Here is a 24,949-nt window from a genome sequence, read left to right on the forward strand (position 1 = left end):
CATGTACAATTGCAGACCAGGCTGTAATTTTCCCCTCAAACCTCCAGATCAGGGAAGTCAAATTAGACAGAGAGAGATTTTCTCTTGTGCAGAAAATATTCACAGTCTGGTCAGCTGCATCAGCAGAGGGTGGGGGAAGACGGAGCAGCAGCTTCAATGTCAGCCCGTGCAATCCATCACCACAACAGGGCAGTCGTAAAACTGTGAGCACTGAGTTACAAAGACAAAGCTCTGAACTCAGACAGGGCAGGGAGGGGCTGACACCGCTCAGAGCAGCAGCTTGACCCAATAAGACAGAAATTCTGCCTCCGTGGTGGGCACCGCAGTGAACTGCTCACATGTGGACCCGTGGTGGGACAGCCAGGGAACCCACTCCCTGTGTGGCAGAGAGGAAGGAGCCCCTTTTGTGCCGTTAATTAATGCCAGCTAATTATACAGGTGTGTAACAACTCATTTCTGGGCAATTACCTTCCTTATTTTTATTTTTTCTTCACTCTACACACAAGGCATCAAGTGAGATGAGCTCAAACCTGCCAGGGCAGACAGGAGAAGGGCTCCTGAGCCTGAAAGCTGGGACCAAGGCTTAGTCCTGGGAGGGGGCCCAGAGCTGCCGGCTCCCACGGGTAACCAGCCCCCAGCAGCACAGGGGTCCCTGGCACCCCCGTCCCCAGCCAAGACCCTGCCAGGAACGTCACTGAAGGGAGGTAAAACCATCACCCGCGGACCACAGGAGGCACGAGTGCAGATAACTGGGCAAAAAATACATCTGCTTGGCTGTGACTTGCAATCCGCTATTCATAACCCCGCTTCAGAGCTCTAATTATTTCTTTATAGTGCCAATATAGCCCTGGCCGGGCTCCTAGTGAAGACTGGCTGAATTAATTGATCGACAGAAGGCAAATAGACTTCACCCATTTTAAGCACCCATTCAGTTCCCTTCTCCGAGCAGCTGTCACTGCTGTCAGCACAGCGAAACGAGGCCTTTGTACATGTTCTTTGGCATTAAGCAGCCAAAGAAAAAGAGAAGAAATGTGAACCAGTGAGAGTCACATTGAATCATTTCTAAATATTTTTGTTTGTGCAGTGTTTGCATTTAACATGCTGGCCATACACTGCTTTCATTTCCTCAATTAAACAATTAATTGCATGCCTTGAGCACAGTAACTGCAGCGTTTTCCCTCTGCTCAGCAGCGTCCCCGCACTTACACAGCAACACATGTGCACTGACAGCCCCACTGCCAAGGTTATCTGGTCCTCAGGGTGACGGGAGGGATTCCTGCCCGCCCGACGGTCCAACCGATGGACCCTTCTGTCCACAAAACACACACGCTCTGCTCGTGAAGTGACGGGTTCTTCCCCCTAACAAAGTGTCAATAGCAAGAAACCACCATCCTGAGTTCCACTGTTGCTGCCACCTCTGCAGCAGGAGCGAAGGCTCTCATCCTCACACACGTGCTTTTTAATAAAACTGCATCATTTCACACCTCGCTGCTACTAGAACTAGTCCTTCCCTGCCGCCCTTGCTGCAGCGGTACTTCTCATCAGAACCCCTGAAATGACCCACACAGACAAGCCAGGGCAGAACGAGTGGTTGTTTTTACTTAGGTATTTAGATATCTCGTTATTGCAATCTTCAAACATAATTCAATAAATACAAAATTAACAAAAATGTCAATAGATCTTTATTACCATTTATTATTATTATTATTAACTATTCCAAACCAACTGTGATTCCCTGGAGATGTCTGACTATAGTTCAAACATGAAATGTACACAGTGTCCCTTATGATATTATATTACATTTGTTTCAAGCTTATAAAAATATATATTGACTTCTCAAGTATGTATTTACAGTATATAACATGTGGTTAATGAATATCAAAACGCATCTGGAGATGAACCAACTTGATTCCCATTTTGGCTTCGGGAAGGGGGGGCTGCAGGTGCTGGGATCACAAAGCCACGTGTCCTGCCCCATCCGAGCTGCGGCCGGAGCTCCCCCTGTTCTGGCTTTAGAGGCTCACGGCCCCGACAGGCCACGGGACACGCCGAGGGGTGGGGGCTGCCTCCGGGCGCTTCCCTGCCATGTAAGAGCGGCTTAGACACACGCACTCTGCTCCTCTAACTCATCGGGGCTTCCCCACGGCCAAGGGAGGAGGCAGGAGCCTTCCACCATCACAGGGGCTGGATGGGCAAAGAGACTGAAAGAGTTCTGAGGCATTTCCCTCTGTGAAGCAGCTTCAGAACAGTGTTGCTAATTAATTTAATTATAAGGCATTGAATACTTCCCCAAAGAGAGGTGCTGAGAGGATGTAAGCTAATTTTAAAATCATAACTATCTATAGCTTAATCTGCTCAGTTTATTGTCTTCAGTGTTGATGAGGAGCTCAATTAAAAGTGTTTATTGTTGCAACAAGCTAGGCTAGAAAGCATACTGCCATTATGGACTTTTCTTTCTTGAAGTAGAGGCCAGGAGAGCAAATATCTCGTTTCTGCTGAGTTAGAGCATGGTCCCGTCCCCAGAACCACCGTCTAAAAGAAACGGCTTTCTGAAACACCACAGCCACGTCCCTCACCAGAGCAAGTCAGAAAAGTAATTAAACACTGAATTTCTTTTGGGAACAGCGAGAGAGACTGAAAGAAATTACACCTTCAATTCTGATTGTGCTGGAGAAGGTACTATGGGAGCCCAATTCAGTGGGGAAACACTAAAGAAATGATTGAAGGATGGTCTCGTTCACTTGCAGCGCTCCAGCAGAGAGCGAGCACCACGGTTCCACGAGCGACGGGCAGAGGAAGCTGGGGCGAGGGCAGGGACCCCTGCCCGCACGGCTCCCGGCGAGCCACCGGTCACCGCAGCCCCGGAGAAGCTGCCCTGACTCGAGATAAGCTGCGCTGAGGTTTATCTCTCCCCAGCCAGGGACGAGGTTTCTCCCTCTCCAGCTGCTCAGTGTTCAGAGGGGCTGAGGAGCAGCGGCCGCGGGTGGCACCCACAGCCGGCCCCTCCTCACACCCGTCACTTCGGAGACAGGGTCTGTTCTGGGGGCTCAAGAGGAACGTGCTGCTGCCTGCTCACGGCCAGGTCTCTTTCCCAGACTCGGAAGCACCCTGTCACCTTGTCACCAAGCCCTGGGTTTCCCCAGACCTCCCTGACAGCAGCTGCACCCACCTGGAGGCAGCCCCTCGGCAGTGACCTCCCGGCGCAGCTCCCTGCGTCCCCACGGACAGGACGAGAGCCGGGGGGGAGGACCGGGATCAAGTTGGTTCAACTCCCTGCCTAGAGAACTAGAACAGACTTTCTCTATAGATAAAATGTAAACATAAAGAGCGTAACAAATTGCACTTGATCCTTGGGATCTGGCATTTCTACCAAATGAAGGGTTCGGTTCACCATTATTACTCTTCTGGGTGTAAAACAGCAGATGGCAAGTGACCCACCAGACCGGACAAGAGCCAAACTTGAAGACAAATTATTTTCATTATAAAACTAACCAAGTGACATTGGGGAATGTCGTTTAAATGGCTGAGGTGGCAGAAAGGAGAGAGCTTGTTTACCCTGGGGAGCAGCAAACTCCCCTGCTGCCAGGGCGGCTCCATCGGTGCCCGCAGAGCGACAGCGGCTCCGGGTCCCGCAGGACGAGCGCTCTGGCCTCCAGCCCTGCACACGCGTGGCTGCGCTGGCTCACGCTCCCGGGAGCTCAAAACCTGTGAGGGGGAAGGTGTCCTTGTCCACGCAGGGACCCGAGAGAGGCTGGGAGCATGTTGGTGCTCACCACAGCACTGCCTGGGAACACCGGCACGGGGCAGAAAATTGATAAACTGACATCAGCTGGCACCTTCTTGAGACCACTGGTTGGTGAAATTCAGGCAGAGTTCTGATCTCTGATGCAATCAAGCTAAAATATCTGAAAGAAATGAAATCTCATCAGTCCTGAGCACCCCTGGACCCAGCTTGGCCAAGCAGCCGAGCCAGAAGAGCCCAAGGGCCGGTGAAAAGGAAACCACTGCGATGAGGCGTCACTAGGCAGGAGCTGGATCCCTACAGCAACGTGTCCTGCGGAGGCGCCCAGGACGGCCCCCAGCGCCCACAGCCGCGCCGCTCTGCCCGGCCACGGCACCGGGAGAGCGGAAGGAGGCCCCGTGAGAGGCTGCCTTAGGGCCCTTCGCTCCATCGCCATTGAGATCCTCATCCTCTGGGAGCAGGCTAATAGGAGCGTCTGACTCAAACAGATTTTTAGCCGCACTGTGAACATCCCACAGTATTCATTCCCTTTGTAAATCTGCCTTTCATCATTAATAATTCACTTGCAATACTTACAGATGATAATAAAAGGCCTACAAAACTGCGCAAGGCTTCAAAGACCCATTTAATTAACTAACTTCAAGGAAACTTGTATTATTAAGCTGATGCTATTTATGTCTTCCGTCAGGGACCAGGCCTGCATCAGAGGGAACTGCCAGTGTGCAACAAAATAAAGTGCTGCTATGCCCAGGTCTGCCCCGACTGCACGGCAGGATTTCAGGGGTCCCGCAGGTGCAACGGTCAGAGCGGACGCTGCCGAGGGGGATGCTTCAGCGGGGCTGGCAGCAGGGAGAGCCCAGGCTCTGCCCCCGAAGGCAGCGAAGGCAAGATGCAGGATGCTCTGCCCACAGAACTGCAAGACAGGAAGCAGGGAAGAGGCCAAAGCAGCAGCAGATGCTTCAGCATCAGTCCCGCACGGGGCTGTGGGCCCCGCCGGCACGTGGGCAGCAGCGTGCTGCCTGCTGCTGCTCCGGTCTGCAAGTTCCCACCCACTGCAGGGCTCCAGCAGCGAAACGAGGGACGGGACCTGCACAAAAGGCAGCGAAGGCAGAGAGCATCAGCAGGGCAGCCCAAGGGCTCCACTGCTTGACCTCTCTTGGCCACGGCTCTCTTCAAAGCTTTTCATTTCTTTCTCTGAAATGGTCTTGTCAAGAGAGCCTTAGAAACATTCAGCACCACTTGCTCTGCACTTTAGTGGAGAATATTTGGTTTTGTTCACCAACTGTGGTGTCAAGATTGAGGGAAGTAAGTCTTGGAGCAGAAGGGACGTGGCTGGGAAAGAGTTTCCTTCAGCACAGCAGATGGGGAAAGTCACCTTCCAGAAGTTGGGCACTAGGCGTGAGCTGTGCTCCAGTCTCTAAAAATAAAAGCAACAAAAGCTCCTTGAGGGGTTGCTAGAACATGTCAGCTTGTATAAAAATACCGATGGATTTCACCAGCAGGACGCTAGATACGAAAATGCTGTCAGCTCTGGATTAAGACAGTGCGCAAAGGTCCGTCCACCCTGTTAACCTAATTACCACGTGAAATGGCATCATTACAGTTTGACTCATCTTACAAAACAGTGCTAGGGAGAGCCACATCCACCTAGGCATGTGCACGCGTCCCAGGAATCCTTGGCTTCCCCGGCACAGGGGACAGGAGGCCCTGCTCTCTTGCCATGTGGAATGACTTGTCTGGCAGCAGCCCAGTGACTCCGACATCCCACCTGAAACCACGTGGTCTCAGGGGTCTGGTCCGGGCAGGGCCGGCCGGCCGCCTCCTCCCCGGGAGCTCCGCGCCTCTGCGGGGGGGCTGCTTCACACCTGCACGCCTCGGCCATGCATCTGGATCACCTGGGCCCGGAGGGTCTGGATCCCGCTCAGGATGGTCTTCTGGTGCTCCCCCAGCGTGATCCCCAGGCTGAGGACGTCTCTGCAAAATGAGCCCCATGTCAGCCGGGAAAAACAAACCCGAGCGGTAAAACGTCCCGACACCAACTGCTCCAGGCAAGGGCAGCGCAGGTTTCCGACCTGCCAGCACGAAGTCCCCAACCTCCTGACCCAGCCAAAGCGACACGGAACCCGAGCAGGAACCCAGGGGTAAGAGGAGCCCACAGCACACTAGGTGCCAGACGGCCCCTGGCCCCGCCACCCCGCGCTGCCCCACTACGGGCTGTCAGGGAACTGCCTTAGATTTGGCTCTGCGTTCTGGAAGGGACAGACAACACCACTCTGTCAGAAACGAGAGGTTAAAGTCACAAACTCCAGGTTTAAATCTCAGCTTCCAGAATCAGCAACCGAGACACACAGCACAGGCAGCCCAACCCGCGCCCGCGAGCTCTCACGGATGGGCTTTGGAAGGTCTGTCCCGTTCAGTGAGGCCTGACCGCGACTGCAGAGTGGAGCTCGCTCACGCTGCGCCCAGCGACACGAGGTTACAGCCAGGAAACCAGTTCACTTACTGGGCTGTCATCCTGGCCACCGATTCCAGGTAGCAGTAGCCCGCAGCAGTGAAGTTGTCTTTGTACCTGCCCATTTCTATCGCTTCCAGCCACTCGCCAACGGAGCTGAAGGACGGGAAGGCCGAGAAGGTCCGCTCGGTGAGGGGGATGGATGCGCTGTGGGACCTGCCGACAAAACGGGGCAGTGAGGACGGAGCAGGGCACGGCGGAGGGGGCGACCGGCGGAGCGAGAGGGTGGTCACCTGGTGCACGTGGAGCTGGGGCACTTTGGGGGCTCTGGGCTCTGCACCAACTTGCTCAGGACGTTGTGGATGTGCGAGAACTTGGGTCTCTGGCTGCGGTCCTTCTGCCAGCAGTCGAGCATGAGCTGGTGGAGGGGTGGCTGGCAGTTCACCGGGGCGGGCAGGCGGAACCCGTCCTCCACAGCCTTCATCACCTGCAGTGGTGGGAGGGCGGAGGAGGTGAGGGGACAGGGACGGGCGTCGCGATGCAGGTCGCAGGCAAAGCCCTGGGGCAAACCTCCCTCCTCATCCCCAGCCTGGGAGTCGCAGCAGCTCCTCCGCGCACTGCGGAGCCACCTGCACACCGTTAGCAATGGCACCGTCGTCATCTACCGCGCGGCCGCCGGGACTCACGTCCTGGTTGGACATGTCCCAGTAGGGCCTCTCGCCGAAGGACATGACTTCCCACATGACGATGCCGAAGCTCCACACGTCGCTGGCCGGGCTGAAGTGGTGATACTGGATGGCTTCGGGGGCCGACCACAGCACCAGGCTCTTCCCACGCTGCAGGGGCAGAGGGGGAGAAACGACATGCTGGCACGGCGGGACGCAGCCCACGCACGCGGCTCCCGGGTGTTCTCCTGCCCTGCCCGGCACCGCAGGGCGGACACCGAGCAAGTCCACGTGCCACGTGCAGGTTTAGTACTGAGAGAAAACTTTTGCCTCAATTTGTTTTAAAATGGCCATGCAACTGTATGCTACATGGGAGCGCGAGTCCTGAAATATTAATGGGAAAGGAGACTGTCTCTGGGAAGAGCTGATGAATTTCATAATTAATGTTTAATGAAAACCCTTTCAGAGCTGCTCAAACACACAGTCCCTGCACCCTGGCTTGCTCTCTAATTAGCAATCCCCGTCTCGGCATCTGCAGAGCCCTCTGGATGCACTAGAGGAAGCAGGTGACAGACACCGCAGCTAATTGTAATTAACAGCGGGGAGACCTTGACCCCAAAGCCACGGCCTCGCTGCACCATGGTGGGAGAAGCCGGGGCTGCTGCTGGGCTGCCCACGGCCCCGGCTCAGCCGGCAGCTCTGCGCGAGAGCTCCCGGCACGGCAGCCCCGGCTGAGCCACGGCCCCCAGGCAGCGCTCGCCCCGTCCGGCGAGGGGGTGTGCGCTTCGGCAGGACTCTTGGGGCCGGTGGTGCTGAGCCTGCCTCCCTGCCACTAGTGGTGAGGGCTGACCGAGTTTTCCAAGACTCCTTCTGCCACCGGCCCGCTCGGAGCTGGCAAACGACCGCAGATCCGGGCAGAGCGTGGCCAAACCCCACAAACAGGCTCTTTGGCCCCGGACGCCCACACCCCGCACCAGGACACGGGCGCCAGGTCCCCGCACACATCAGCTGCTGCCTCCTTGGCGCTGCCCAATGCTCCCTGCAAACACTAAGTGCTCACTGGATTGAGAAATCAATGCTCTTTAAAATATTAATGCCTGGCTAATGCGATGCGCTAACAGCCCCAGCTGATACCGAGCGACTGCAGGGTACCGAGCAAAACACGTCTTATTGCTCTGCACTTTAAAATGCATCAACGTGCCCTCAAGTGAGACACGCTGAAGTGGTGTGTGACAGAGCGGGGAGGGGGAGGCTGCAGCGAGGGGTGGGGGGTCTCGGGGTGCCAGCCCAGCCCGGGGGGCAGGGGCAGCCCCCGCGCCCACAGGCAGCTTCTGCAGGCGCTCAGGAGATGAACGGGCTAGCAGAGCTGACGAGGCATAAGTGTGAATGTAGCAGGACTTAAATTCTTAATTGAAAACCATGAATTTCATTACAAGTGATAAAACGACGTAAGGAAGCCCGAGGCTGCCAGGGCTGCCTCCAGCCACCCACCGCCTCTCTGGCAGCTCGCGCAGGGCTGCGGCCAGAGGGAGAGCGGAGCCGGGCAGCTGCTGCGAGCTTCCCCGGCTGAACGGTCTGATTTCCAGCTGAGAAAGGAGCTGTTAAGATGCAGAGCCCGCATTCATACATGAGGAAGGAAATGGGAGCCTAAGAAAAATACTGGTTCTGGAGTAGAATTGCTACTTGTCTTATTAACTCCACCTGTGGAAGCTCCCTGCTTTGGATCTGATCCTCATTCAGCATTTGGAGCAGGCTGCAAACCTCTCCAGTGACACCAGCCCCAGCCCAAGCGCTCCTGGCCACGGCCGTGCGCTGCAGCCAGGGAGATCCACCTCTGCGGGGGTTTTGCAGCCATTCTGTCAGCATTTTGCTTTCAGGGAATATTGAAAATAGAATTTGGAAATGCAGCTTACCATGGTGGAGAAGATGGTCTCCATCTTATCCTCCTGTGGCCGTCTGAAACCAGTGATTTTGCAAGCCAGGCTGCTGTTCACGAGGACTTTGTGGGCAGCCAGGCTTTTGTGTATGTAGCCCATCTCTGCCAGGTACTTCATGCCAGAGGCAATCCCCTGCAACATGCAAACGAGCTGGGTGGCCGTGAACTGTCCCTCGTGTTTCTGTAACAAAGGAGGAGGAAAAGCCAGCGGTGAGTAACACCCAGTCCGAGGGGACACTGCTGGCACAGCCGAGCGCCGGCGCAGCCCCGCAGTCACTCACCCTGAGGAAAGAGTCCAGCAGGCCGTTCCCCATGTACTCCATCACTATCATCATGGTGCTCCCTGCACGGACAGACAAGGAGCCCCGCGTGAGTCCTGCCCATCGCCCGGGCAGCTCTAACGCTGTTAGAAACGCGGGTGCCAACCTCCCGCGTGGTCAGCCTGCGCTGCCGGGCTGCCAAGGGAGACAAGGGCTTTAGCTCAGTTTGCAACGAGCAGCGGGTCCGAGGCTTTCCCGTCGTTCCCAGCGGGGATCCCACTGGATCCCAACCAGATGGTCCTTTTATCAGGACACTGAACCATGTCACAGAGGAGGACAGCACTGCCCCGTGAAAGCAAGAGCAACCAGCTCAGCCCAAGACTCAGGATAAATACTTCCTTACCCAATAAAAAGGCCAGTTAAAATCAGCATGTGTGCTCACGTTTCTTTGGATTTACATGAATATCTACTTAACTACAGCATCTGCAGACTAGTTCAGCGCACACTCCCACAAGAGCCAGGAGCAGCCAGTGTCATCTGTTTTACCAACAAAGCCTCACTTCAATTTGCTTTTATTAAGAGCGCACAGTTTTGCAGCTAAGCCAGTCCTACTACCTGGATTTATTAATCTAGCTGTAAGCCTTCTGTTAATCACCAAATCGCTAAAATAGCCAACACATGAGGAAACACCCCATTTCCAAAGAGCCAACAGTGCTGCAGCTCTGGCACCCGGTCATCACTCTAAAGCAACAGCTGAAGCGCACTGCCCCGTGTCGTCCAGCCTGGGACCCCCCCACCTCTGATGATGACCCCCCCCACCTCTGGTGATGACCCCCCACACCTCTGGTGATGACCCCCCACACCTCTGGTGATGACCCCCTCCAGGCGGATGACGTTGGAGTGGTCAAACTGGCCCATGGTGCAGGCCTCTGCCAGGAAGGAGCGCTGCTGCTTCTCCGAGCACCCTGCCCGCAGGGTCTGGATGGCCACCGGCAGCTCCCGCTTGCTGGGCAGCTTCAGGCACCCCCGGCAGATCTCTCCGAACTCTCCTGCGCAGCAGAGACACGAGTTAAACCGCACCCTGGGCAGGACGTCCCTGGCAGCCCCCTGCTTGCACCCCGCCTCCCCAGAGGAGCCCCCATCGCCCAGATCCCTCTGCCACCTCCAGACCATGCAGGAACAAGCGACCTCCCAGCTGGCCTCAGGCTTCCTCACAGCTTTCGGTACCATTGTGTAAGGGCGATGTTTTACTGAGCTGGTGCAATGCACTATAAAGACAGGTTTTATATATGTGTGTGTATATATATATATATATATATATGTACACAACTGCTACAAAGCAAAGGGCAGCAGTCCTCCTCTGGGGAGTCAGCTTCCCTTTAGGGTATATTTTCTTTGCTTTGGGACCGTAACGTGCATTTCTGTAGCATGACTGGTGTGTCTTGCTGCGGAGACAAGCAAGACTTTCCCATCGTTAATCAGAGGATTTGCCAGTCCATAAGCTTGGGAACGCGGAGCCCGGCAAGGCTGCAGCTCCCCCGCAGAGCCTGTTTCACCACCTTCCCCCACCTTTGCTGAGCACACAACCCTTCAAACAAGTTTAGTATCAGCATGTGATACTAAAAATGGGTGATAATGCACTGTAATTTCTTCTGCCTCTGCCTACACCTCTAAGCCATTCTCTCCACACTCTGCTCAAGCGCATGTTGCACTTTTTCCCATGAAAAGAAGATAAACCCCCAGCCACCGAGTTCCCGTTCCTGGGCCTGGCCCCCTCTGCATCTCAGCTCGGCACAGGCCAGGTCTGTGTCCCGCGGAACGGAGCCTGCGTGGCCAGGAGGGCTCCTGCAGAACATCCCGCTCTGCACAGCCACGCGCCTGACAACAGCAGCTACCAAATTCATAACATAAAAGGCCAATATTGGCTTTACAGCAAAAAATGTGTAGCTATGAAAAGCTTTATTGATTTGAAAGCCAGCTACTTGTTAGGTCAGCAGTGAGACAAATGCACTCCCAAATTCCTTCTATTTAAATGTCTTCCTGACTAATTTTTCTTGATTTTTTCAAACACCAATTTGCTTCTGAAAGGTATGTGGGGTTACTCTCAGCTGCTTCACTCAGCAGCTACAAAGATAACCTCCTCTTCTCCTCAGTGTCCTCTTCCCTTCAACACTGTCCTTTAAGCTGGCGGGCAAGCCCTTCCCTCTTCCCTTCCTCCACCTCTTCTTTTTCTGCAGCTGAATTTATCTTTAGGAAAAGAAACGACAAAGAATAATCGTGTTTCCCATGTTCTGGCACACATTAGCGATTAAGGCTCTAGGGCCCAGTGAGGGGATTTTAATTTGCTTTTAAGTTTTAGGCAGTGAAGATGATGAAAATCAATAAATCATTAGGTTCACATATTTATAAATAGTTTTCATGCTGCTGTCAAACTGCCCAGATGCAGATAATTGCTGATGCTTTCTGGTCTGCGCTTCACTCGGTTGGCTGTACTTAGTGCCTCAGAAAACCGGCCGGGAATGCGAAATCAAGCTCCTGAGCAAAACACTCACCAGCCCCACTCCCATCTCCCCGCCGCCCCCCGGGACAAGGGCAAGAGCAAAGGTCGCAGCACTGAGGGTGCCAGAGGATGAGGAGCAGCTTTGGGAGACGCCGGCAAGACGGGCAGAGCCCGCGGGCAGAGCGGGGGGCCGGCACGCGCCCACGGCACCACGGCTCGGGCAGCACCAAGGTGACGGCCCCGCCATGGCCCCGCGTGCCCGGCGCTGCCACGGCTCCAGCTGGGGCATGCACAGCCCGGGCACGGCCACCGCGGCACGGCCGCCGCTGGGGAACTTGCCTGTCCCAATGATCCTCTCAATTTTAATACTGGCGTTATCCAGCTCTTTGGCGAAGAGGTGCACGGCCTGCATGGGGTCTTCGCAGGTGTCGGGGTCGATGTACGTTCTCCTCGTCGGTATTTTAACTGCAGGAAAGGCAGAAAGGGCGTGTGAGAAAGGCTCAGCAGAGCTCCCCCCTGCCTGTCCTGGGAAACACCCTCGCAGGTTATCCACCTCCAGGTCTGCTGGCATGACTAACGTGACAGCAAAAGTCTCGGCTTTAAGGTTCCTAGGAAATTTCCTGTGGCATTAAATGAACCTACTCCTCCGCTCCACTGCCACAACCCCTGGGTCAAAGGGCAGCAGCTCTTTCACTCTAGTGCAGCTCCCTTCCGGCCAGAGCCTGTCTGCCACCCGTGCTAATCCTCAAGTATCCAAATCATCTCCATTTCCAAGAACTCTAGAAGAGAGAATTACACTCACGAACAGCTGCCATATTCCAGGTCCCCTCAATTTGCAGCATGGGCAGCAAAATACCTCCCAAAATACCACCCACAGGCACCTAATGTCTGCTGCACAGCGAGCAACCCTGCCCAGGAGCCCGTCCAGGACCACACAGACAAGGCTGACCCGCTCACGGGAGCCCTCGCAAAGCTCCGGAGCAGAAACAGCCGCCCGCTTGCCAGGGCTTCCTCAAAACCCTAATTCGCGTTTCCTGAAAACAAACAGCCAAAACAACAGCCGAAGCCCCTGCGAGAGCGCTGCAGCGTCTCCTCCTCTCCCTGGGCAAGGCAAGAAGGACGAGGGATGTTTTGCACGAGCTGCTTGGCCCGTCCAGGACCAGCACACGGGCAAACGGCAGAGCCCTGCTGCCCCTGGGGGGGGTCACACCATGCAAGGCTTCCCCCTTCCACCTCAGCTCCACCCGCCCTCCCAGGGCCAGGCGGCTGCTGCGCTCCCCTCGCCCTGCCCAGAAAACCTTCGGCAAACTCCCAAGGGCAGCTCAGCGGCGCGAGGCCCTGCAAAGCCAGGAGAAACAGCCGAGCTGCACCCGAGAAGCACGTGGGCTCTGCTGCTTCTGAAATGCTTCAGGGAGCTGAAGAGCATGTGTGCGCTTCAGAGGCATATTTCAGGAGTCAAATAAACTCATCAATCCTGACATCTGAACTTCCTTTGACAACTGTTGTCTGTAAAATTATTGCTGCTCAATAATCAAGAGTAGCCCCAGAAAACAAAGCTGTATTCTCATGTAGCCGTTTGTGAAAAGCAGACAGAATAATTCATACGCCCTGTGGAAAGCTGAAAGCATCCCCGACTCCTTCGGCACGGCAGTGACCTGTGTGCGGGAAGGACGGACACTGGCTTATGAAGCTGTCAAGCCCGCTGCCCCCAGAGAGCCTCGCTGTGCCGAGCCCCTGCTCTGGGATAATGCAGGATGACAGCGCTTCAAAAGCAAGGACTCGGGGCTGCTTTATCAGGAGCAGGGTTATTAATAGCAGTAAATACAGGGATCCCCACACAGTGGCCAGGCTTCACTTACAGTGGAAGTACAGTTCCTCGTCCCCATCCTGGCTGGCTTTGCTGTACCCGCACTGTCTGCAACAAGAAGGAAGACACGCACCATTATCTGGGCAGCAGCCTCTTGCAGATACAAGCCTGAAATCGCAGCGCTCGGGAGCGGAGTCCAGCCCCACGGCACGAGGATCCCGCTCGCGGTTCAACCCAGGTCCCGCACTCGGAGCCAGCGCCGCTCCCGGGGGCAGCTCTGCGGGGGCTTCGCGTCGGCCCCCTCCCCGGCCCCAGCCTCAAACCCCCTCGGCCCGAGCCCCGGCTCAGCCCCGCGCTGCCCACCTCCTCCAGACCATGACGCCAATCACCATGGACACCAGCACCGTCAGCCCCGCGATGGCCACCACTGCGATGATGAGGACGGGGTTCTGCTCGCTGGAGGCCACTGTCACTGCGGGGGGAAGCAGAGTGGGTCAGCAACGCGCCCCGGGGCAGGTCCAGGGCACGGGGCAGCCCCAGCCCGCGTCCTCCAGCAAGGCTGTGGAACGATTCACCCGCAGCGCCAGGCTACTTTTCACCATCCTCACAGCAATTCACACTCTGGTTCAGTTTTAAAAGCTCGAGCTGTTGCAGTCAGACCAACACGCAGGGCAGCGCTGCAGGTGCGGACGGAGCAAACCCCGCGCTGCCACACCAGCCTCCTGGCTTTGTTAATCAGCGCTGAGGAAAGGTTCCTGTTTATCGGAGGGACATATTAAAATTTATGACTTACAAATAGTTTTCCTTCATCACATTAATCCCTTCCCTTCCTGCTTTTGCAAACAGGGGTATTAGAAAGCTACGTTCTATATAAAATTTTTATTGGCTTCAATTCATTCTGAAAATGTCTTCTGTGTGGCAAATGGATGCAATTTAAAGCCCTGTTAAACACAATCTGTGAGAGTCGTACTGAGCCAGCCATCTCAGAGCTTTCATTTCCAGCCAGAGTGGGTTATTAAGCTGAAGCCCTACCATCTCTCCAAGCACTCTTTCAGTCAGTGAAATAAGATGCTTCTGGACTATAGTTATGAATGGAAACCGAAAAGGAAAAGCCCCAGCCCACAGCCCTGATGCTGGCTGACCTTATCCAGCCACGCGGCTAACAAGCCAAGTGCCTCGCGAGCCAGGACGGCAGTGGGGGTGAGCAGCCGTCTCCCACCTGGCGCACGTGTCCAGGGCCAGCGGGGCGTCCGGGCCGGCCTCGCTGCCTCTGCGCAGGCTCGCCATGGGCTGCGCTGCTCTGCGGAGCCGGGCAGGGTCCTGCCCTCGGCAGTTACGCCAGCAGGGACCAAGGCTGGCTCCCTTCCAGTGCCAGCGTGGTGGCCCCACAAAAGGGACCTGGCGAGATCTGTCCCAGCACCAACATCACGCCAAGGCAAAACAACCCCCAGTCACTATGGCTCTGCCAAGCACGTCCTTGGGCAAGCTCAGTCCAAGAGCAGAGACAGCCCATCCCCAGGCTCTGCACCAGCGAGGAGCCAGAGCCCGGCCGCCCTCACTGACGCTGCGCCGAGACGAGTGAGGACAGACGCCTCAGGACAGGCAGGCTGGCAGGAGCAACCTTGTTAAAATCAAACAGCAAAATGCAATTAAAAGCAAGTCCTGGGAAGTACCTGCTCTTAGACCCGGAGCGGCAGAACCAGAGGAACAGCCGCTGCTCCACAAAACCGAGAGCATCTGGGGCAGGACCCGCAAGCAGCAGCATCCCCCCGGCTCAGCGCACGGAGCCCCACATCCGCAGGCGGGTGCGCGACGACGAGCCTGGCCCGCACTTACACTCCGCCAGCGTCTCCACTTCAATACTAGGGCTGTAGTTCCCGTAGTCCGGCGAGGAAGATGTCCGGATTTGGAAAATATAGAGGGTGCCAGGCTTCAGGTTATTGACCGTCACGGCTGTTGATGTGGTTTTCACGGTTGAGTAACTTTGATCTCTCTGATCCTGTGAAATAATGAGATACCCGAGATCGAGCGGGACTGAGCTGCGCCGGGGAGCAGGCACAGCACAGCTCTATCTTCGCCTCGCCTCCGGGTCCCATCAGGACAGTCTATCTAAACATAAAACCTTCAACAGAAAGAATACATTTACTAGATGTCTCATTAATAGAAATTACACGGAAAGGTCACATGAAATGGCAGATGGAGCCAGATGATCGCTGCAGAGACAGGCAGAGGACGTGGCGGTGGGGAGCAGCTGTGCCACCCCGCATGGCTCCTTTCCTCCTGCCTGCCCCGCGCTGGGGCTTGGCTGCTGGAACCCTCCGGCTGCTTCCCACTCCCCTGCCACGGCCGCTCAAGGCCTGGAGCAAACACGTGTGTTAGCACAGGCCGAGTCACCAGTCCTGCTCCCCGGGATTTTATTCCCTTGCCCAGCGACCTACAGACCCCTCTGCTTCAACCAAGGAAGAGCACGAGGGGCAGCCCCGCTCCTGCAGCCGGCGAAGGCAGGGTGGGCTCCGGGGACGACTCGCGCCGCTTTTACGTGCCAGAGCAGCAGATCCCCGTGTCTCTGCTTCCCGCGGCTGCAAAGCAAAACAAGCCCCAGCCCTCCCGCGAGCTCCTGCAGAACCTCCCGCGCTGCTGCCCAGCCGCCACCGGAGATGGTTTTCTCAGCCATGTCGGGTACTTCTGTGCGGTCCTGGACTGGGCTTGTCTGAGGCCACTTTCCACCAGCAGCGGGGCCAGGCCATGTCCTGCGGCCTCAGTCCCGGCCTCTCTCGGTCCCAGCCCCAGGAAGGTCCCAGCCCCGTGGGCCAGCGCCGGCAGCAGCCACACACCGCGCTCCGGGGCCAGGGACAGCGCTGCGAAATGCATTTGCCATTTGATATGCTTCTCCCCTTGAATCTCCATAGCTAAAGCGTGGCTTTAAAAGCAAAGATTAGGAACGAAGTTGATCTTCATGTCAGCATCAAGAGCCCCATTTCAGGGAATAATTGCTAAACTATCGTTTGAATTCTCTACCCAAGCAGGACGTTTCCTCATTTCACATGCCCTGAGTATCTTGTTGCTGCAGCCCATTTGCACAGGAATTACCGTCTCGGGCTTCAGCGTTCGCCCTCACCCACAGATTCCTCCTTTCAAATCTATCAGATGCTGAAAATCACATTAATATGAATCAGCTTCAAGGTAGCTTGTTTCTAAATACAGAACGCCAACATGTCACCTGCACAGTTTGCTTGACATGTCATCAGTTTCATAACGAGCCTGAGCACATGCAGATAAGGTAATTTGTGGAACTGTGTCATAAACTGCATTTATTTTGATTTAGAGCCTTGTCCCTGCTCTCTGCCCACCAGTATTTATTCTAAAATTCTCAACCTACCACACCTGTCAAATAACAGCTATTTTTAAAATTAAGAGACTGTCACGAAAACGTTTGCCTGCGTCCCCTCCTGCGTGGGAGGCCATTCACAGCTCAAAGTCACGGGTTCAGTGGCCCTCAGTCCTAAACCACTGAAGACAGAAGGTCCAACCCTTTCCCAGTGAGCAGGGTAGGAATACAGGTGTCACCTCGTCAAAGATTTAGAAACCCAGTATGGCCTAGCAGGCCCTGTCTAGCTGGCTAATGGCAAGCACCCAAATCTCAGACTTCTAATGTCCTTGAAAAAAGCCATCCAATGCATTAAAAAAAAAAAAAAAAAAATTAGCTTTACTTTTTCTCCCAGGGAGATGTCAACATTACGACTGGATGAAATCTTGCTGCACAGATGGGGGAAAAGAACCACTAATTAACATAAACTCTACAAATAATCCAAATTTCCTGAAACTTGCATAAGCAGACTGCATAACACCATTGGAGAAGAAAAGACCTTACTGGTCCCCATTTGAAGCGCTTCTCTCACTTCCTGTGCCAGGGAAATCTTCACAACGGCACCGGCCGCAGACGCGCACCCTCGCCCTGTCCCACTGCTCAATCTTCATGTGGCCAACGGTGACCGGGAGTGGGGGCACCCGCGGAACACCCGCACACACACCCCTGTGGAACACCCGCACACCCGCCCCCGCGGAACACCCGCACACCCCCCTCTGCGGAACACCCACACACACCCCCCTGCGGAACACCCACACACACCCCCCTGCGGAACACCCCAGCTCCTGAGGGAAGTAGGCGGCAGTCGGCGGGGAAGGGCTGGGGCACGACGGCGAGCCAGAGTCGGTCCCCAGGGCCTACCTTCTCGTAGTACTTGACCTCGTACTCGGTGCCGTTGGGGGTCGGGAAGCCCGGCTCCTGCCACGACAAGGAGATGCTCTTCTGCTCAACTTTATCCGTGCGGATGTCGGTGACAGGAGTCGGCGCTGAAAAAGCGAAGAGGAAAGCCGCGGGTGACTGCGGCGCTGCCGGGGGCAGAGCACCCCTCCTGCTCCAGCAGCACCCTGTGCCTCCCTGCGGCCAGCAGCACCCAAACCCCCCTGCACCGGCCCGGCACAGCCAGCCAGGGCTGGGCAGAGCCCCGGGACACAGCCAGCGACGCTTCGGTTCTGAACAGCCAAGAGAGCGCAACCAGGAGATCAGAGGTTACAAGGAATTTTATCTCTACCCTCTCAGCATTCATCTGGGCTGCGAGTCCCGTGTCAGTTGTGGTAACTTCATTTCTGCTCCTGCCCTGTGATGCCACAGTAAAAACTTCACTGTGCTGCTTCTGCAGACACTGGTTCCCTCTCTCTGAACCAGGACTGAAATAGGGAAAACTCCAAGCTGGTGATCATCCGAGGGGAGAAGATGGTGGTAAAATACAACGGCTTTGTAATCTGTGGGCAGTTAGTAACGCTCCGCCTGAGAACAAGCAAAAATTCCTAAAGGCACCCTCCACCCACGTTGCTGCAGAGGGGACTGAGTGCCAGGTAACGTCCAGTGCTCCGAACCTGCTCCTCAGGATTTCTGGGAGATGCAAAACACAGTCTCGGAGCAGGAGGGCTTGTAGGACATGCCAAGGCTTCACCTCCAGCCGTGCTGGCAGAGGCTCTGCCCCGCGCTGCCCCGGAGAGCCGGGAGGACGCGCCACCCGCTGCCAAACGCGCAGCCCCCCAGGAGCTGGCTGGTTATTTCTAGTCAGCACATGCTCCGCGCTGAATCTTCCTCCCTGGCATGTGTGCTCCCGTTTAGTTCATCTCCCTACGCAAGATGCACTTGCCAACTATTCCCGTTCTAACCAGGTTTGGCTCCAAACGAGCTGGCAGCTCACAGTCCCAGCCACCCGCGGGCTCGCTGGAGGAGGGTCTGCCCTCCTCACCCCGCTGCGCCCACCTCCACCTCCCCAGAGCCTCCTCTGTGCCGTCTCCTCCTCCGACCACCTTCTCCTGCCTTCGTGCCGCTGTGCTGTGCTCGGCCCTGCGCGGCTCCCGCAGCTGAGAGGCAGCAGCACTGCCTGACCGGGCTCCCCACCTGCAGGCAGCATCCCCGCAGCCTCTCCGAAAGCCTCTGCCTCCTGCGCCAGCTGAAAGCCACAGCCAGGCCCGTCAGACTGTCTGCAGCCCCCCCAGAGCCCGCCCGGGACACGGCAGCGGCGGCTCAGGCGGGATGGTCTGCCCGCGGCCGGGGCGCTCGCCACCGAGAGCAGGGAGGACGGGGCTGCTTGGCACCGGCCAGGACGTCGGTGTCTGTGCTGCAAAGGTGCTATTCAAGAAAGACGCTAAATATTTTAGTAGGGAAAATAAACTTGGCACTTGATGCCTTGATAAAAGCTTCTGTTGGAGTCCCTTGTTCTGCTTTGGATTGATTAGAGAGAAGATTAGGATTGATTAGACAAACTGACCTCGCCAGTGGCTGAACATGCCAAGTAAGGCCTTCACAGCTCTGCCGGGGCAGTGTCACAAGCTGCCCTGGTCGGGGGGCAGGAAGTCTCCTCTCCAGCTGAGGAGAGCACAGGGAGCGGCAGCGAAGCCCCCACGACCACGGCTGTGGGCTGCCCTGGCTCAAGGCTCATCCCGAAAGCACCAGGGGCCAGAACACAGCAGGGTGGAGAGGCTGCGGTGATTCGCCCGCTTACACCAGCGGCCCTGCAGTGGGCACAGTGGAAGCCGCACGGGGAAATCAGCTGTTTCCAGCTTCTCCCACTTTTCCATCAAATCAGGACGTTTGCTGGACCCTGGCTACGCCAGAGACTCCTGTGGAGAAGAACAAGCCCCTGGAAAGTAAACCTAAGTATCTGTGGAATTTTGTACTTTTTACTCAGCTCATTAATCTTTGCTGAAGAAAAAAGTCCACCTGATGTTTTATTCATGATGGTTTGCTCCTTGATTCCAAGTCCCTTCTGCTGAAGGAGCGAGAGGACGCGAAGGGCAGCGGGGAGCCCCCACGCCGTGCGAGCCCACAGCTTCCTCCTCGCAGCCTGGCTGCGCCGCCTCTGGCCTTTTCAGAAGAAATTCTCCAAACACACTGGCCTGAGCTGACCTTTAAGGACAGTGAATTGCCCACGTGTAAAGGAGGGGGAGCAAGCTCGCCCCGGCAGCATGAAGCGAGGCAGAAAGGTTATTAACGCTCCCGCCAGGCCAAGCGGGACGTGCCCGCGGCACAGACACACGCCGAGGCCTCGCCGCCTCCGCGGGGATCGGCACAAACGGCAGCACCACGGATCCTCACAGGCACCCGCGGAGCGAACCTCTCCTGCCCACGGCAGCCTGCCAACACCTCACCGCTTTCGGGTCTCCCGCATTTTTTGCCCACGCTTTTCACACCCCTCCCGCCCGGCAATCCCACGGGCGCGTGGTGCTGCCGTCCCCCTCACGCCGGCCCATACAGCAGCGCCCACGCGCGGCAAAGCCTCCGCTCCTCCGCCAGAGACCTTCCACCCCCCGGGACCAGCAGGAAGCCCCCATCCTCTCGGGACACTTCAAGCACCAATAACGAGTACAATCACACTTTTGCCCCAAACCTTGCAAACTGCTCCTTGTTCCCACTTCACCTGAGCCAGGTTTAGGCTAGCACAAGCTGTAATATGGCATTTGCTGTCAGGGTGGAGTAGTGAGAGTGATTTTCATATGCAAGAAGTGTTTCAGCAAGATAAAAAAATTAAATATTCTCGACTTTCTTCAGTCTCACAAACACAGGCTGACCCACACGCACAAACAGGAGCGCACACGGGCACGATCGCAGCTCGCGTCGCTGGGACAGCGGGGTAATCCCCACCACGAGCCCGCGGCCTCCTCACCAGTGCACGTCGCCGCATGTTTTACGAAACAACAAGTGACCCAGGTGGCCGAGGCCAGCCCTGACACTTAACTGGGTTTTGCTCCTGTAAACTAAGTTAAGTGCTCCTTGCTGTTTTATACGATGCCCATCAATAAAATATCGCCCAGGTGCCCTCCTGCATCTCAGAACGTAGCAAATGGACTGAAGAAACCTGGACGAGTGGTCCTGACTGTTAAAGTCGTCACGAAAAATCACACTCACTTAGTGATGGCTGTAGAGCAGAACTCGTGGTACATGCCAGAAAAGCAGGCACTAGCCTCAAACATGTTTAAAAGACATTAAAAAAAACCACACAGACTATAAAGCGTTTCACACTGTGGAAAAAAAATGTGTTTCCCATCAATATTTTAAGCTGCCCTAACATTGCCTCTATTCTGAAAAAGCAAACATTAAATTATTCAGCACCCTGCCTGATTTTATAAACTCCTTCCCGCCGTATGTGGGTTTACTCCTCTTAATTAACCACTGTACCGGCAGCAAAAGCATAAACCTAGGTGTGGGCAGTGTGTCCCTGCGCTGGACGACCCGCTGCATCCAACGCCCAACGGGGGCCCTTCGGGAGGGCGAGGACGAGCGCTCCGAGACGGAGCTGAGCCAAGAGCGTCGGCCGGCCAGGCAGCAGGACGGGCCCCCCCGCCGCCCCGGGAGCGCTCCCCACACCTTCCCGGAGCTGGGCGGCCGAGCAGACACCCAGCGAGGGAGAACAGACCGTGCCCGTCCGCCGCTCCCCGCAGCAGGTGAGCTGTGCCGGGACGGCCAGAACCCGCCTTCGCCCCCCAACACCGCGGCACCGCTCATGCCGGGGGAGCCACCGTCCCCGCTCCGCCACCAGCTCCAACACCCCAACGCAGAACATGCGCTGGGCACCGTCCCAGGCAGCTCCTGCCCCAGGTCCTTCTTCCCAAAGCAGAGAAGCAGCCTCACCCGTTACCACGCAGCTCTTCGGGTGGGTTCTGGCTGCGCGGGGGGCAGAGACCCCTCGCCCCAGGGTCGGCTCATCCCGGGGACCCACCGCCGCTCCCGGCTGGGCTGGTGCTGCCGCGCCAGCACCAAGCGGGCACAGAGGAGGTGACTTCGGAGGACCTAACTCAGCACAGACCGCTTCTCCAGCCTCGGAAAGGAGAAAGCATTTTGGCACTGGCTGCGTTATTAATCTGCAACAGATTTAAAAGCCCTTTAAGGTAGGAGCTGATCCCTGCCGGGAATTTAAATGACATCGTCCCAGAGTGTACATTTACATAGCTAATGCAGCTCTACTCCTGCAGGTAAACAGCTCCGTTCCCTCCTCAAACACTTTTATTTAGTCCCATGCTGGTGCCAGATTAGAAAAAACACAGTATTAATTTTGCCTCCTGCAGACTAAATAGCATCTTTTCTTTTTCCCTGCAAATACAGTGAACAACTGCTAATTCCCTCTTGTGACTGCTGAAGGGGAAGGGCAGTGCGAAAATGCACTCGGAGCTATATTTAGAGGAGCAGGGATCTGACAGCTAAATGGGGTCTTGTTTCTTTGTTTAATTTTTCCTCTGAATCTGCATATCTGCAGCCAGAGCTTCCCTGCTGCTGCAAATGACTTCCCCGAGACCATCGCATCGCAGCTGCAGAGGAAGTCACCCGCTGCTTCAGGCACCCCCGAAGTCTCCTTTCTCCTTATCTCCAGCCCCCCTGGCACTTCTGTGATGGGCTCTGATGCTGAGGGGCCCAGGGCTCAGGGCTCGGGGCACACTCTGCAGAGCGGCTCCACGCACCGTCCGTGCCAGCCGTGGCTCCGCGTCCCACCCCACACAGGCCTCCTCGCAGTGGGGGCTCTCGCCCAAGAGGGTGTTACAGGCAAACCAGCCTGAGAAGCCGCCCCCCCAGGGATGACCTTCTGCCCCTTTGCTGGTAGTCCCAGGTTAGTCGCCACTTCTTGCCCTCCGAGGGACTGGGCCGCCCGGGCACCTGCGGCTCCAGCCGGGCACTGCCCCAGGAGGAGACACCTTCCACAGCAAGAAATAGAAGTGTTTCAAGAAACTTCCTGAGCCTCAGCTGCTCAGCTAATTCCGAGCCACCATCTGTATCCGGAGACTCGACAGCTTGACAAGAGACATTGATTTTGAACAGATTACAAGATTAATTATGCCATATTCTTTAGGCATATTTCAGTTCCTTCAGGAGCACACAGCGTTGAGTAAGGGGTCAAGATTCCCACTTACCCAGAGGAAAAGCTGTATGAAACAGGCCAGCGGCGAAGGCAGGGGTTGGTATCATGGACTTGTTGCTTCGCTCCCTACAGAGGACGGGGCACTTGCTGCCCTTTCCCAGCCTCGTCCCCAGCTCAGACCTGAAGCTCCAGGTGAGGAGGCAGCTCCTGAGCACCAGTCCCACTGCCCTCTGCCCACACCAGGCAGGGGCCTCCGGAGGAACAGCTCGTTATTAGACCTCGTTAAGCTCGCCCCTCCCTAGCTGTACGCTGGCTCAGGAATAGCCTGAGCTCAGGAGACAGAAGATCTTCCCAGAGCTAAATCCATCCTTGAACAGCAAAGATCCTAATGAGGAATGACACCTCCACTGAAGAGCAGTCTGCGGCACAGCATCCACCCAACGGAATCACAGAGTTATTATATGAGGGAAGAGAAAACAACAACACACGCAAAAACATTTGATCAAGTGGTGGGAAAATTATTTATAACGAGATCAAAGTTTAATCTCTTCAGATGAAATTGTTGGCCAATTCCTGCCAAGAGGTATCTGAGGATCATCTGTCTCTATTAACTGTGGCTTGGCAAAGGGTTTTCATGCAAATTAATAATGTAACCACAGAGGACAAGGACACAACAAGCCAGAGCTGATTTCCTTCGGCACAGCCAACAACTGAGGAGGGATCAAACCCGGCCGGCCAGGGGCCCCGTCCGTGCAGGCAGGCTGGCTGCTCGCTTCCCCTCACATCGGGGAACAGAAGGGCGAAACGTAAACTGAAGGGGACGCTTACAGTAAGAAATTGTGCCACAGACCAGCACAGAGAGAGAGATTGAATCATTTTCTTTGTTTCCAAAGAACAGCCAATATTTGAATTACCTATTTTAAGGAGGGTTTTTTGTGAATGGGCTGAAAACGTTGCTTTTTTGTAATTCATAAATTCAAACTGCGGCTGGATGACAGAGCAGGCTCGTCCCTTTGGAGGAGCCCAGGCTGTCACCGGGCTGTGAGCCAGCGCAGGGAGACAACGGGGCCACCAGCTCCTCCAGTACAGCCAGTTCCTCGCCTGCCCACAGCACCGGCTGAAACCCCCCTGGGAGAGTGGCAGGTCGGTCTCCATCTCCCCCTCCAGCCCGCCGCCGCCGAGCACCACGCCTGTGCCACAGGAGCAAGCCAGGAGGAGTCGGGGCACTGCCACGGCGTGGGGCGGGCAGAGTCCGAGGACGTTGCCCACGCCACCTCCAGCCCCCGCGTCCTCCCGGCAATGAAGCCGCAGAACAGGCCGCTGAGCAGACCCGAACCCCCCGGGGCGAAGAGCAGCACGGGCGGCCCTTTCCCTGGTGCAAAGGCACCACTCCGCGCGCAGCGCCGCGGCCGTACCTGCGAGGCCGGTGGAGACGTTCACCTCGGCGTACTGCTGCCCCGACAGCGGGCTGAGGCCCGAGACGCCGTTGACAGCTGCCACGCGGATGGTGTAGTTGACGTGAGGCAGCAGGTTCACCAGGGTGACGGTCCGGTCCACCAGCCCTGTCTGCTGCGGCACGAAGCCCACGCCGCTGCCGCACTGCTCGCAGCGGCCCCGCAGCGCCGCCGGGCACCGGCCGCACCACAGGCTGTAGGTCAGGTCGCTCCGGCCACCCGCGTCGGCGGGGGCACTCCACTCCAGGACCAGCGACGACTGCCGCAGGCTGTAGACCAGGTTCCTTGGGGCGGAGGGCGGACCTGGAAGCAGAATAGCGTCCGTGCGCAGGCACCGGGACGGCCGGGCAAACCTGCGGGACCCCGGGAGCAGCAGCGGCGGCGGCGCAGCGAGAGCGCGCAGTGCCGGGCAGCTGCAGCACGTGGCAGCACCAGGGGACACGGGGGCACCCACGCAAGCAGCGCAGCGGGGCCAGCAGGTGACAAACACCCGCCTGGACCTGGCACCTCCCCGGGGTTTGGGTGCGAGGGGCCCAGGCACCCCACACCGCCGGCCGGACCCTGCCAGCGCGCTCGGGCAAAGCGGGAGGATTTCTCCCCGCTGTGCCGGCAGCTGTACGGCATCCGTCACTGGAGGAGCTAAGGTCCAATCCAATTAACTAGAGGCCATTTAATTAAAATCTGTGAACTATATTGACTAAGTGACTGCGCCCTAGTTTTACCAGGGAGTCTGTGAGCCCGGCT

General features: G+C 56.5%; 1 protein-coding gene across 1 annotated transcript in view; it reads right to left on the bottom strand.

The window, feature by feature from the left end:
- Nucleotides 1-1,588: 1,588 nt before the first annotated feature.
- Nucleotides 1,589-24,949, bottom strand: part of EPHA10 (EPH receptor A10) — a 41,139-nt gene continuing 17,778 nt past the window's right edge. Inside the window, exons 5-17 of the mRNA XM_074894274.1 lie at nt 24,167-24,508; nt 17,591-17,715; nt 15,199-15,361; nt 13,726-13,834; nt 13,415-13,470; nt 11,895-12,020; nt 9,919-10,104; nt 9,077-9,138; nt 8,773-8,976; nt 6,881-7,030; nt 6,488-6,681; nt 6,246-6,410; nt 1,589-5,716 (exon numbers count right to left, since the gene is read on the bottom strand). Coding sequence (XP_074750375.1) covers nt 5,602-5,716; nt 6,246-6,410; nt 6,488-6,681; nt 6,881-7,030; nt 8,773-8,976; nt 9,077-9,138; nt 9,919-10,104; nt 11,895-12,020; nt 13,415-13,470; nt 13,726-13,834; nt 15,199-15,361; nt 17,591-17,715; nt 24,167-24,508 — 1,997 coding nt within the window. The 3' untranslated portion in view covers nt 1,589-5,601. The remainder of the gene's footprint in view (nt 5,717-6,245; nt 6,411-6,487; nt 6,682-6,880; nt 7,031-8,772; nt 8,977-9,076; nt 9,139-9,918; nt 10,105-11,894; nt 12,021-13,414; nt 13,471-13,725; nt 13,835-15,198; nt 15,362-17,590; nt 17,716-24,166; nt 24,509-24,949) is intronic.

Source organism: Strix uralensis, chromosome 25 (genome assembly GCF_047716275.1).
Source record: "Strix uralensis isolate ZFMK-TIS-50842 chromosome 25, bStrUra1, whole genome shotgun sequence".
Lineage (NCBI taxonomy): Eukaryota > Metazoa > Chordata > Aves > Strigiformes > Strigidae > Strix > Strix uralensis.